The sequence below is a fragment of the Mercenaria mercenaria genome, chromosome 2 (genome assembly GCF_021730395.1).
Source record: "Mercenaria mercenaria strain notata chromosome 2, MADL_Memer_1, whole genome shotgun sequence".
In the NCBI taxonomy this organism is placed as follows: Eukaryota; Metazoa; Mollusca; class Bivalvia; order Venerida; family Veneridae; genus Mercenaria; species Mercenaria mercenaria.
In genome coordinates, this window is record NC_069362.1 from 31981636 (window position 1) to 31996751 (window position 15116).

General features: G+C 38.4%; 1 protein-coding gene across 1 annotated transcript; it reads left to right on the top strand.

Annotated features, from left to right (window-relative positions):
* Positions 1 to 12030: 12030 nt before the first annotated feature.
* Positions 12031 to 14915, top strand: LOC123562648 (uncharacterized). The gene is made up of 4 exons (XM_045355266.2): positions 12031 to 12452; positions 12952 to 13030; positions 13366 to 13491; positions 13933 to 14915. Exons 1-4 carry the CDS (start codon positions 12147 to 12149, stop codon positions 14097 to 14099), a joined length of 678 nt encoding a protein of 225 aa, XP_045211201.2. The 5' UTR covers positions 12031 to 12146; the 3' UTR covers positions 14100 to 14915.
* The last annotated feature ends 201 nt before the right edge of the window (positions 14916 to 15116 follow it).

Genomic DNA, 15116 nt, shown 5'->3' on the forward strand with positions numbered 1-15116 from the left:
GCTGATGTGACACTGCTTTAGAGACCTAGGCAACTGATGTGACACTGCTTTAGACCTAGGCAACTTATCGCTGACGAGACACTGCTTTAGACCGAGGCAACTGATCAGCTGATGCGACACTGCTTTAGATCTAGGCAACTTATCAGCTGATTGACATTGCTTACCGAGACCTAGGCAACTGATCAGCTGATGTAACATTGCTTTAGACCCAGGCAACTGATCAGCTGATGCGACACTGCTTTAGATCTAGGCAACTTATCAGCTGATGTGACACTGCTTTACTGAGACCTAGGCAACTGATCAGCTGATGTGACATTGCTTTAGACCTAGGCAACTTATCAGCTGATGTGACATTGCTTTAGACCCAGACAACGTATCAGCTGATGTGACACTGCTTTAAAGACCTAGGCAACTGATCAGCTGATGTGACCACAGACACTTGGGGGTCAGAACCTGTCCCCCTCCCAATCCGCCCCTGCCAACCTTCAACCAATATATTTTCGCTTTTTAAATCAAACTGCGCACATGTCTCGATCATACAACAACTTCTGTTACCATCTCAATATTTTTAAAAAATCTCCCATATGCTATCAATGCTCAGAAAAACTAAAGACAACTTACTCCGAGCGTTTTCAACACAAACTAGCTTGTCCAAGGAATAGGAGAATAGATCCCAGCTTGATGTCAAATTTACTACATAGAGCCGGGACACAGACAATATCGTTAGTGGTTAAAATAAAAATACTCGCCTAAAATGTCAACTGCCACGGTGGCCGAGAGAGTACAGACGCTGGTTCTGTGAGTTTAGTTTTGGGCAGGGCCGCGGGTTCGCTCCGCGCTATGGGCGATCTTTTTCTTTTCTTTTTTAGGTATTTTTTTTTATATCTTGAGAATATATTGTTTAAAAAGAAAATGAAAATATTATATTAGAAAAAGAAAAAAAAAAAGAATGCCCGAAGCGCGGAGCGAACCCGTGGCCCTGCCTAAAAAAGTTCTTTCAAACCCAGCGTCTGTACTGTCTCAACCATCGCGGCTGTTGACTTTCTAAGCAAGTATTTTTATTTTAACCGCTAACGATATCGTCTGTGTCCCGGCTCTGCGTAGTAAATTTGACTGCGCAACATCAAGCTGGGATCTATTCTTCTATTCCTTGGACAAGAAAATCGTGTTTACATTGCAAAGTAAGTTGTCTTTAGTTTTTTTGAGCATTGATAGAGTATGGGAATTTTTCAAACATGTTGAAATGGTAACAGAAGTCGTTGGATGATCAAGACATGTGCCCAGTTTGTTTTAAAAAACAACAAGAGCTGTCCGTAAGACAGCCAAGCTCGACTATTCGAAATATTGTCACAGAAGCAGGAAATTATTACCCAAAATGTTAAATATCAAAAGAGTTTTAAGTTCGAAACGGGACATAATTTGACTAAAATGCATATCAGAGTTATGGGACTTGATGCTATCAACTAGTTTAATAACCCCGAAGAAACATGTTAAGTTTCAATTCCATATCTGCATTAGTTTTGGAGATAGTAACTTGCATGTAAAACTTTAACCAGAATTTTCTAAGTCCAAAAGGGGGCATAATTTGCTCAAAATACATGTTAAGAGTTATGGAACTTGACCCAGTGAGGTTGGTAACTGACCTAGAAAAAGAATGAATAAGTTTCAAAGCTATATGCCTTTTGGTAATAGCTGTATGTACTTGCACGCAAAACTTTAACCAGGATTTTCTAAGTCCAAAAGGGGGCATAATTTGCCCAAAATACAAGTCAGAGTTATGGGACTTGATTCTATCAACTAGTTTTATAACCCGAAGACACATGTGAAGTTTCAATTTAATATCTGCATTAGTTTTGGAGATAGTAACTTGCATGTAAAACTTTAACCAGGATTTTCTAAGTCCAAAAGGGGGCATAATTTGCTCAAAATACATGTCAGAGTTATGGGACTTGGCCCAGTGAGGTAGGTAATTGATCTAGAAAAAGAAAAAATAAGTTTCAAATCAATATGCCTTTTAGTAATAGCTGTATGTACTTGCACGCAAAACTTTAACCAGAATTTTCTAAGTCCAAAAGGGGGCATAATTTGGCCAAAATACATGTCAGAGTTATGGGACTTGACCCAGTGAGGTAGGTAATTGATCTAGAAAAAGAAAAAATAAGTTTCAAATCTATATGCCTTTTAGTAATAGCTGTATGTACTTGCACGCAAAACTTCAACCAAAATTTTCTAAGTACAAAAGGGGGCATAATTTGGCCAAAATGAAGGTCAGAGTTATGGGACTTGGTGCTATCAACTAGTTTTATAACCCCGAAGACACATGTGAAGTTTCAATTCAATATCTGCATTAGTTTTGGAGATAGTAACTTGCATGTAAAACTTTAACCAGAATTTTCTAAGTCCAAAAGGGGGCATAATTTGCTCAAAATACATGTTAGAGTTATGGAACTTGACCCAGTGAGGTTGGTAATTGACCTAGAAAAAGAATAAATAAGTTTCAAAGCTATATGCCTTTAAATGATAGCTGTATGTACTTGCATGCAAAAACTTAACCAAGGTGTGACGCCGACGCCGACGCCAGGGTGAGTAGAATAGCTAGACTATTCTTCGAATAGTCGAGCTAAAAATGTATTGACTGAAGGTTGTCAGGGGCAGCATTGGGGGGGGGGGGGGGGGGGGGGGGGAGGCAGGGTTTTCCCTCGGGTTTTTTATTTGGGAGTCCATGGACTCCCATGGCTGCTAATTTAAGGGTCCCTAATAATTTTTGGGGGTCCACAAATTATTGATCTTGAAAATGGACATTATTACTAAAAAAAATTTATCCTAAAACCGAATGAACTTGTATCTTTTTAATTTAGATAGCAGCTGATTCAGTATTTCGGAATGGTATCTTTCAAAATGGCATGAGCTTCTCAATTCAGACTGATAACAAAAGGTGTGACAGTCTTTTGTGTTATGATCAAATAGCCAGTAATTACCGGCAATTAAGTGTCAACTCGTTGTCAATTATAATGTTGTTCACAGTTTGATCTTAGTTAAAGATAATACTCGATCCTTAATTAGTATCATAATTTTTGTGATTTAGTAATATTTTTCATCAAAATACTTTAAATTTATATGAAATTAATTTTGTTTAATAGAAAATAAACCATTCGATCTTTTACAGAACGTAACGGCAATCTTAGATTTTAGCGGTGTCAGTTAGCGCGGAGAGTAGTTTCCCTTTACCAAAATGGCGAACATCGGTAACAAAACTTGTTTTGAAGTTGGAAAATCGTCTGTACCTGTGTATAATGAGCACCCACGATTCGGGGATGGTCCCGGTGGTAAAAAACTGCGCATTTTACATGGGTATCTGCGCAAAGGAAGCTTCAGTGCAAAGGAGTTTCGTGACCGATTTTGCGGGTCCAGTGGACGCAGAGGCACTACAAAATGCGAGTCCAAAGCAGTCAAGACGCGTCAGGGACGCAGAAAACCTGCGTCCGGGAAAACCCTGGGGAGGGGTGCTGACTCCCAAGTGTCTGTGGATGTGGCACTGCTTTAGACCTAGGCAACTGATCACTGATGTGACACTGCTTTAGACCCAGGCAACTTATCAGCTGATGTGACACTGCTTTAGAGACCTAGGCAACTGATCAGCTGATGCGACAATGCTTTAGACCTAGGCAACTGATCAGCTGATGTGACACTGCTTAAATTAGAGACCCGGGCAACTGATCAGCTGATCATTCACACGGGTTTATCAATTATGCATGCGAAGTATAACAAATACCGATACACAAGAACTAACAGAGTGTTCTTAATTACATCGACCTCAGCTAGGTAGAAGATGACAGTCTTAATTTACCGGTTTATTACAGAAATTCACGAATATTCTGGTTTCTGGGACATTGTACATGTAACCTCTGACGTCAGAGTGTATTGTTTGAAACGTTTGTTCGTGGAAATCGCTACATGCAGGTACTAGAATACTAAATTAGAAGGATTAATTAAAAAATATATATTGCAGGCATACAAACACTAAATAGGTAAATGGTACGAAAAAAATAGAGACGGATTCAAATAGTCCAAAGATTTTTTTTGCTCCATACAGTAGAGCTATCTTCCGTATTTTCGTTGCAATGTTTTGCTGAAATCGCATGACAGATCTATGCTTGACATGTAGGCAGCATTTTCTTAAGGAAATAATAACATGACAGAATTTGTCATGGAAAACTTAGATCATACACCACCGCTTCAACTTGGGGTCTCATAGTTTAGCTGATTCTGCAGTTTTTGTGTTTGACTGAAAATAGTTTTCTTGCATCAAATACGATCCCCACTTTTCTATTGATTTTCATTCAGCACTGACAATATTCTTCAAGATAATGCAAGTTACAAACATTTAAAATGGGTCCTGGTGTGTGCTGCAGCCACTGAAAATACGTCAATTTTATATAGAATAAAGAAGAACAGCTATTTAGCGTGTTGTAACTTACACAGTTCCTTCTTTATACCACAGAAACTTTTAAACCTTGATCCATCATTTTAAATTTAAGTACTTAGAGCATTTCAGTGATATGAAATCCATATAACGCAATAGCCGTTTTCTAACAAAAATCTACAAGTACAGTAGAGATGTAATGTAACATTATAATTACAACAAAAATAAAGTGTTTTGGAAAACAACACCTTGTAAACATGCTCAAATTAAATATTGCTACTGGGCAATTACGAGTACGTAGACATTTACTAAATGAATAAAATCAATAAATAAAGTGAAATAATCTAGATCTTTTCTCAATGCAATTAGCAGTGAATTTAGATAAAATATATAACTGTCATATCCTTACATGATCCGTTATGCCATTTTTCACCAGCAATTTGGAAATCTGTTTTAGGACTTCTTTACATGTAACACAGAGTAGTTACTTATTTTTTGTGTGCAAATAGTCCTAAATATGGGAAAGTTTTATTTTCATTTTTGCATATTTTTTTTTCGCAATAAAACACAAATTTTATTTAAAGCCGGTGCATATATAAACAGAAAACATTAGCTATGTATTGCTATTGACCGACATAGATACCAAAAACAAGTAACATGCTAATCAACATGTAAGTTATTTCGCATTATTATCACAACATGGCCATATGTATTGAATATAAATACATTTTAAGACCTGTGAGAATTGCGCTAATCTTGACCTAGGGCCTAAGTATTTCACAAAGATTTATACTCTAATTCTGCAGTGGTTCGTGCTTGAGCACCTGCTTTTCATTGCATATGTAAATGACTTCTTACAAAATATTCAGTCTAAAGTTCATATAATTACAGAATACCATGAAATATACGAGCCACTAACTTCTGTCAAACAATCAAAACCGCTTCAAAATGGACTTAAAATAGAATTTTGCTTGGTTGTGGTGGCTGGGGGGAATAGTGGGGGTCTGGGGGTGTGAGGGAGATGATGCACATTTCATTACCTCCCATGAACATTCTCAATCAAACCGAGTCTGCTAATTATTTTGCTTGGTTGCGCTTTGTGCTTCCTAAGGCTATTCTTATAGATGTTATTTAAATGATCTCACAAAGTGCCAAATTATCTTCTTCACAAGAGGAAAACGTGCAATCCAGTCGCAATATTTTATGCCACTGTAATCAGTTTCTTCATCTAGAATATAAAGGTGTAGATATTTGAAATTACCTCTCAAGGACGCCCGCATAAAACGGTCAACTAAAAAGGCTAAATGATCTCTTTATTTATTTTGTTGGGTTTAACGTCGCACCGACACAATTATAGGTCATATGGCGGCTTTCCAGCTTTGATGGTGGAAGAAGACCCCAGGTGCCCCTTCCGGGCATTATTTCATAACGAGCGGGCACCTGGGTAGAACCACGAGCTGAATGGCTTCCTCACATGAAGAATTCAACGCCCCGAGTGAGGCTCGAACTCACCTCGATGGGGGCAAGTGATTTGAAGTCAGTGACCTTAACCACTCGGCCACAGAGGCCCCAAATAATCACTTGGATTAAGTTCCGAAGATACATATCCAAATCAAAATAAACAAAATCCAAGACAAGGAGAACGGTTGGCTATTCCTGACTTTGGCCGCACATCTAGTGTCACAGAAATGCTACGCTGTCTGAAATAGCGCAGGCTAGATATTGTATTAGGTGTTTATTCTTTTATAATATAACCACAGATTGTGTGCTAGAGAGAAAACACAAACACGTGTTGCTAATTCTAAAATTTACTGACCACTGGCTATTCCAGGTATATGTGTGGCGGGAAGATACTGAACATGCACATTATAGCATTCTAAATATATTCATGTATGATTCATTCATTATAAAACATTCCTCTTGTTTTCGAAATAAAATAAAGCACAATATAAAAACATAAAGTTACTGGTACTTAAGATAAAATTAAGTCTGAAAAATAAAATTCATTTAGCATGGTTTATTATATACTAGTATCAGCCATTCATGTTATAAGGATATGAGGAAGATATTATCAATGAAATCTCATAAACAAGTCTCTAATGCTTTTCAACAGTCACTGCCATTCTTTATCGCTAATGGCTTTTCCAACAATGTGATCACTTTGTCCAGTCTTTCTCACAATTCGGTTTCACCTGTTTACCTGATCTAGTGGTTGTAAATAATCGTGACTGATCTGGCACTTTCGCCGGAGATGGCTGCTCTGTTTGTTTTGACGGGTCAAATAGGTCAGGAGCTGTGTGTTAAGAAACCATTCCGTCTGGGGTCTGCACGTGGTACGAGTGTTCATTATGTTGGGAGATAACCTTGGCTGGTTCCCAATATTTATCTCTTTGAAGGGGCCTCCGTGGCCGAGTGGTTAAGGTCGCTGACTTCAAATCACTTGCCCCTCATCGATGTGGGTTTGAGCCTCACTCGGGGCGTTAAATTTTTCATGTGAGGAAGCCATCTAGCTGGCTTACGGAAAGTCGGTGGTTCTACCCAGGTGCCCGCTCGTGATGAAATAGTGCACGAAGGGGCATCTGGGGTCTTCCTCCACCATCAAAGCTGGAAAGTCGCCATATGACCTATAATTGTGTCGGTGCGACGTTAAACCCAACAAATTATCTCTCTGAATTCTTACAGATTCCCCAATATTTACAGGGCTCATTTGGCCCGCATCCTTACCATAGTGCTATTTGCTATTTAATTGCAACTCTTCCATTTTCTTTCTTGCGTCGCCATGATCTATGCTTTGTGGCAATAGTTGCTTGTTAGTTGTTGGAATAAGCGACTTTAGTCGTCTGCCCATAAGAAGTTGAGCGGGCGACCATCCACATGTAAGTGGTGTATTCCAGCATTCTAATAGGGACAAGAAAGGATCTTTGTTGTCATCCTTAGCCTTCTGAAGTATGCGTTTTGCAATTTTGACATACACTTCACTGAGACCGTTCAAACTCGCGTGCGTAGGGCTTGAAGTTTCACGTACTGTACTTAACCTCTGTCAGACCTATTCTCAGTTTGTCAGGGTTAAATCGTAAACCTACTGTCTTTGCTCGGTCAAGGACATTCCTTACGTTGATGTCGTGATCTGCACGTGTGCATACGAACACTAGTATATTGTCAATTATTGACGTCACACCTGGTAACCCTTCAAACTTCTCGTCAATTTTCCGTTGAAAAATGTCTTGAGAACTTCGAATTCCCATAGGCAGCCTTAGATATTTGTACCGTCCAAATACTGTGTTAAATATTGTGAGTGAGGAGGAGCGGTCATCTAGCTTAATCGACCAGTAACCTTTGGTCGCGTCTAGTACACTAACGTAGTTTTGACATAAATTATAAATTTCGTCAATGGAACGTAGTGGGTAGTAGGGCTTTGTATGTTTTCATTCAATGTTTTAGGATCTAGACAAATTCTTAGCCTCCCAGCTGATGAGTGAATTTACCCATTTTGTAGGTTCCGTAACCTTACAAATGATTTGTTTTGACTCCATTGAGTCGAGCTCTGCTTTGAGTTTTTCTCTCAGTCCTAAAGGTACTTTTCGTGGTGGACAAACAACGGGAACAGCATTTTTCTTCAAATGCAATGAACATGTTGCGGGAAATAATCCTATCCCATGAAACAATTCTTTATATTCGATAAGTACAAGGTCAGATTTACCCATGGATTCATTCTTATTGATTGCGTATGTTAACTGTATCAGATCTAAATCTACAGATGTTTTGAGGATTAACAGTGGGGAAGCAGAACTCTCGACAACATAGAAATCGTAACACACTGACCTGTTATTGTATTTACAGTGTAACTGTATTTTCCCAAGCATTGATAATCGGTCATCTGTGTAGGATGTTAAACTTGCTTTTGATGGTTCCAAGGGGTGCGTGCTTAAGGTTTAACTGCTTAAATGTGTGAATTGGGATGCAATTAATTTGTGACCCTGTGTTAATTTTGCAACTTACTTTGGATGAATTATCTTTTGTGCCAACCAAAACATTTACAAAAACTTGATCAGGAGTAGATGAAAAAAATTACCGTGTGTACAAAGAATTCTTGGTCATTCTCACTGTCCGATTCTCATTTGTAATCCAAAGTGTCACCATCATAATGTAACGTGCACTGATTTAGATTTGCACTGCTTTAAAAAGTGATTTAAACGTCCACAGTGGAAACACTTTTGTCCCTGTGCTGGACAGTTATTTAAGGCACTGGAATGTTTACTTCAGCATCGTTCGCAGTTCTTAACTGTTGATATCCTCTTTGTTGCTGCTGAGGCATCTTCCGGTCTTTCGGGTATGAAGTCTGATCACGCCTGCCGTTCCCTCGTCCCCGGTGTCGATTTATTGCATCAACAGACTGTTGAGGTATTTGCAATCCGGTTGCGATGGCTTGCGCTTGCGACTGGCCCAATTAATTCATACGTATGAGCTGCATCCACGCATTTTTCTAGTGTCAGGTCAGAACCTTCCATGATCAACTTCTCTCGGACTTTGCTCGATCTTACTCCGAAAACAATGTGGTCCCGGATAAGATCATGTTGTATGCCCGCAGGATAATCACAGTCCTGTAACAAATTCTGTAACAAACTATTCGAATGGTTCACTTTCTTGTTGCGTTCTGGATTTGAAAAGATACCTGTTATAGATGATGTTACTTTTTGGTTTGCAATATTCTTCGAATTTGTCGTAGTATGATTTTAATTTCTTTTTCTGCTCATTGGATAAGTCCCATGTTGAGTATATTTGTCGTTCCTTCTCACCGACCCACAACATTAAATAGTTGCATTGAATTTCCTCCGTTCTGTTAGCTAACGATCCTTTAAACATGTACTCTGCATGTTCCTTGAATCTCTTAAATGCATTGTTTAAGTCCGTTGAACTCGAGTTTTGTTGGTGATTGTTCTCCATCTTAACTCACTTGTAAACTTTACAATTTTTTTAAAAATCCATGGAAATATTTTTTATGCACTGTTTTACTGTCAGAAGTTCACATACTGTATCCAAACCATTCTGACACCATGTTGTATTAGGTATTTAGTCTTTTATGATATTGCCACAGATTGTGTGCTAGAGAGAAAACACAAACACGTGTTGCTAATTCTAAAATTTACTGACCACTGGCTATTCCAGGTATATGTGTGGCGGGAAGATACTGAGCGTGCGCATTATAGCATTCTAAATATATTCATATATGATTCATTCATTGTACAACACTAGATCTCTGGCCCAAAGCTATTTTTGCATATTTACTGGTGTATTTATTGGCGATGTCGTGTCTGTGAAAAAGTGTGTAAGGTTACCACGCGAAGAGTGACCTGAAGCATTCTAGGGTCTCGGTAGATACTGTAATGACGGGGGAAGAGATTCCAATCCCTCACTGTCCTTGGAAAAAAATGTTTGTTTGCTTGCTTTGCTAGGTTTAATGTCGCACCGACACAATTATAGGTCATATGGCGACTTTCCAGCTGTAATGGTGGAGGAAGACCCCGGTGCCACTCCGTGCATTATTTCATCACGGGCGGGCATCTGGGTAGAACCACCGAAATCCGTTAGCCAGCTGGATAGCTTCCTCACATGTAGAATTCAACGCCCCGAGTGAGGCTCGAACCCACATCGATGAGGGGCATTAATCACTCGGCCACGGAAACCCCTATTGGACAGTATCTGGTCTGTAATACACTTCTGGAATAGCTTGTGTTGATCTCTGGTTATTGCGGAATTTGTCTGCACACCTTGTACATCATGGAGAGCCAGCTGTTATAACGACGCACTTCGAGTGATTCGCAACTGAGGTCTTTGATCTTACTGGAAACGCATCCTGGGATCTTCGTTGAAACGTCCTTTATGAAAAAGCAGTATGCCCGGCGTTGTCCCTGCTCGATGGCTTTGATGTGCTTTTGCTGGAGTGGATCCCAGACGGTGACTGTGCTCTCTATGTGGATCTGGACCAAGCCTTGGAAGCTGCTTTCTTGACTGGTGTTGTGCATTCTCTTAGGTTTCTGGTCAGAATACCATTGGTGCGGCTGGCCTTGCTTATGATGTTACCGATATGCTTGTTCCACGAGAGGTCGTCGGTGACTGTTACTAATAAGTATTTGCTCGAGTCGACTACTTCCAGCGTTTGACCATGGAAACTGTGGTAGTGTCTCTGATCCTTCGGCATCGGGGTGCTATCTTGATAACGACGCACTTTGTTGGGTTAAAGATCATCTGCCAAGTTTTTCCCCACTTCTCTAAGGCCTGGAGGGCATCCTGGAGTAGACGTCGGCCATGGTCGCTTTCTATCACCTTGTATACAGCGCTGTCATCAGCAAATAGCTTGGTGATGGATGACTTGATAACCACATATATGTCGTTAATGAAGGCTAGAAACAAGGATCCGAGAACGGTTCCCTGTGGGACGCTTGGAAGGACGTCTGCTGTTTCTGACTTGGCACAATCTCGGACGACATTTTATTGGACAGGGATGACCATACCAAATTTAATGTTGCCCCTCACACCGTAATGGTCCAGTTTCAGAAGGAGTCTGGCATGTGGGTTTTTTTTACGAAAGCATTTGCAAAGTCCAGCAGAACGACGTTAACTTGCTTCCCCTTGGCGATGCTTGAGGCGATGTCATGGGTGGTGGTTATATCGCCTCTTTTGAAATACATGCTGGCAATCATTCAAGATCTTGTGCATGTCAAAATGTTGCATGATCTTGCTATAGACGACATTGTCAAGTAGATTGCATGTGAAGAACGTCAAAGACACAGGCATGTACTTTGACGCCTGGTGCCGTTGTAACATTAAATATTGACCCCGTTGAATATATACCCCATGGGTCCTTCTTCAATGTTGAGAATTGACCACGTGAACATTTCAACATTAAATTTTGATCAAAAGGTCCTTTTTCATCGTTGAGAATTGACCCCGCCAACATTTCAACATTAAATTTTGATCAATGGAGTCAATTTTCAACGGGGTCAATATTTGATGTTACACCGGCATTGTCGACTGTTAAGGAAAATCATGTAACCGTTTGGGTTACACTGCCGGAGTTGTTAGCGTCCGGGGATACTTCAGTTCACTGAAATTGCAGACTACCATTACGGACTCAATAACGGAAATAAAGTCAACCCACTTAGCTTAGAAGGGAAAACGCAGATCCTCGGACCACGGGTTGTGTGTTCGATCCCCTTAGCGAGACGCACGTTTTCCGTGATGATTAATGAAGACACTCTGTCTGAAATCCTTTGTCCTCCACCTCTTAATCAAGTGGGGTTGTTGGCAGTTACTTGCAGAGAACATGTTAGTACTGGTAAAAAATCCAGGAACACTGGTTACGCATTTACATAATTGAAATACTGAAAAACGGCGATAAACCCAAAGCAAACACAAACCTTTAACAAAAAAAATATCGTTCAAACCCTTTTAATATTATTTCTGTCATAAATTTGTTATTTCATGATTATAGATATATACTATTTAGGACAAGTTTAATCCTCATATGTTATATTACCATCACCAGTGTGTAAATAGATAATGTTACTGATAATGAGACATATGTTGATATAATACAGTATCAACGATTTTATGCAGTTTGGTATAACTGTATAACTAATAAATAAATATCAACATCCAGCTTTTGAGTAGGTTTAAGCATTGTCTGTAGGTATAGTTAGTATAGAACAGATAAAGATAAAGAATGCTAAATCTCTGGATTGTGTTTATTTTTGTATTAGGCTACGTAGAAGCTTTTGCAGTTTTGTCTCCAGAGAAAGATGATAATGTATGTTGTATTCCTGAGAACTGGGAGGGTATGTTATACCTGGATTTTGGGATTGTATTTATAGATCAAAACACGGCATTTTCGTACATCAACGGCACAGTACATGCTGCATACAGTTTTACAAGGAAGAAGGTGTTTTTCAATATAACGGGTACTGAATTAAGTCCATTGATACCTAGACCTGTGCCAGAGAATACAGTTCTACTATACGATTTTGAAAAGGTAAGTTTTTACATGTATTTACATTGTAATTGGTACAATCGCTTTTTTTTGGAATTAGCAAAGGGAAAATCCCATATTGGACAAATGATGAGTTATCGAAAGGTGCCTGCCCCATATGAAAATATGGTCCGCATTTTTTTATGATATTATTGTTAATGTGTTAAAACGAATGTTCCTAAGTGCCTTGTGTTATTATGTGTGTTTCTTTAACAGTAGCCCGCTCCTAAAACACCAGTCTTATATTATATGCTTTTCATTTCTACATCGAGCATCGATTTGTACCTGTGCGTTTTGAATTTCTAATATTGATCTCGTTGTTCGGTTCTATGCAATGTCTCCAAACAATGGTATGCACATCTAATGTAAAAATATTATGTTAATCACATAATGGTCAGACACATTTTAAGTATATTTTTACATAAATACAATATATTTTATAATATGCCAAACTGATATGTGATAAAATAATGTAATTTAATTCAAAATTGTGACGTTTCAGCGGATGATGTACTCACTAAGTGGAGGCGAGTGCCAGAAGTCCAGTTTAGATAGTAATATGACAAACCAGTGCATTCCAAGTGAGTAAAACTAACAATAGTTTCCATGATGTCGAAACGATCGCCATACGTATGCTTTGTGTCATTAAGAATCTGTCATATCGGGAAAAATGATTATTATCTGGGTTTATGGTTGTTTCGTCAGCCGATATATCTTACTTTGACAGATAATAGTGTCCTTAAACAGAACTGTAACCTTCAGAACTAAAACATCCTAGAAAAAAATCGTTTAGAGTCAAAATTCTAACAGAATATTTCATCCTATGTTACATAAAGTTGTGATTTAAGTCAAATGAAAGTTCAAATATTGTGTATGATAAGGTATCAGTTTAAATGCAATATTGTATAATCAACAGATGAAGCCAAACAAATTGCAACTGGGGTGTTTGGATCTGGCAACACAACCAGGTTGTTACATACCTACCAGTTCTCTACAGATATAGACGTACCTTATGACATCACCGCCACGGTATTTAAAAATGGTATGCTACACCATAAGATACTTTTATTTCTGATAAAAACAAAACAATTGCCTTTTTAAATATATTTTGTAGACGTATATAGCGTATATTTTTCTGTCAGTCTAGATACCTTAAAAATGTAATTTCCTTCAACAAACGTATTCATTTAATTTGCTCCTACAGTCGTAATTTCAAACTTATCACTAATGTCATAGAATAAAAAAAGTCATTTTATTTCAACATTTTTGTTTGCTCCAACAGTCTTAATTTCAAACTTATCACTAGTGTCATAGAATAAAAAAGGCATTTTATTTCAACATTTTTGTTTGCTCCAACAGTCTTAATTTCAAACTTATCACTAGTGTCATAGAATAAAAAAGACATTTTATTTCAACATTTGCCCTTCGATAAGGAATGTTCCAACTGAGAGTAATGTGTATAACGTCTCCCTTTTCATTTCAGAATTGACGCCTATACACCCTAAGGTATGCGAGCCGTTTTATGTGAACTACTACACTCCTTCAGTGAACCCTGACAGCGGATCAATGTACGGCTTACAATTTATGGACATTGGTCCTATAAAATCGGAGAAAATATTTGACATTCCGAAACCATGTATCACAATTTAAAACCGCACATATTTAATTAAAAATTATTTCTTAAATGTACTTATGCGCGGACTAAACAAATGAAGCTAAAAATTTACTATCACTATTTAAATTGTATTTATACTGATTCTTTAAAATTTAGTTCACGTTAAAACCAATACCATTCAGTCACTTCTTTGTGGATCCAGTGTGATAATTCTGGTATTTTAGGATTAGGCGTAAAAAACAAATTGTTTGTTTCCGGTATCCCGACCTACCCTAAATTTTTGGCCCGACCCTAAATGTTGTTATGGCCTTGGAGAATTCTTTTTCAACTTTTTGACAAAAAGTTGCAAAACTGCACTTTTTATGCTTTAAACATGGTCAGTGATGTTAGAAATCAACTTACTGATGCTCTAAAGGCATAACCCCCCTATTTGTATTCATTTTTTGACACAAAAATAATTTCCGAAAAGTCTCCCTTAATTAAAAAGAATAAAAAATTCCAACCTACCTGCCCTAATTTTTTTGAGCATGTTACCGGAAACAAAGCATTTTTTTAGGCCTTACGGAGTCCATTGAAAGTTCCGCCTAAGCCAGTACTTTCCATTACTTCTCAGGAACAGACTCAATCAAACTTAGTCTGCTATTATTTTCTATGCTTCCAAAGGATCTTCGTACAGATTTTGTTAAACAGTTTTTAAATTGTAGATTATCCCTCTGGCAATGATAAAACGAATTGCTGCAACAACATGGTCTGTCTCTGGGAATGCGAGAATATATGTGCACATTAACCTTTTGGTATTTGTCTGTAAACTATTTTTGAATTTGTTATTGCTTTAGTATGTTTATTAGTCCCCTACTGGTTGAAAACCAGTTTTGGGGACTAGGAATGCTCTTTTCCGTCATTCCGTCATTCCGTCTTTCCGTCATTCTGTCATTCCGTCATTCCGTCATTCCGTCCGTCCGCAATTTCGTGTCCGGTCCATAACTCTGTCATCCATGAAGGGATTTTAACATTACTTGGCACAAATGTTCCCCATGATGAGACGACGTGTC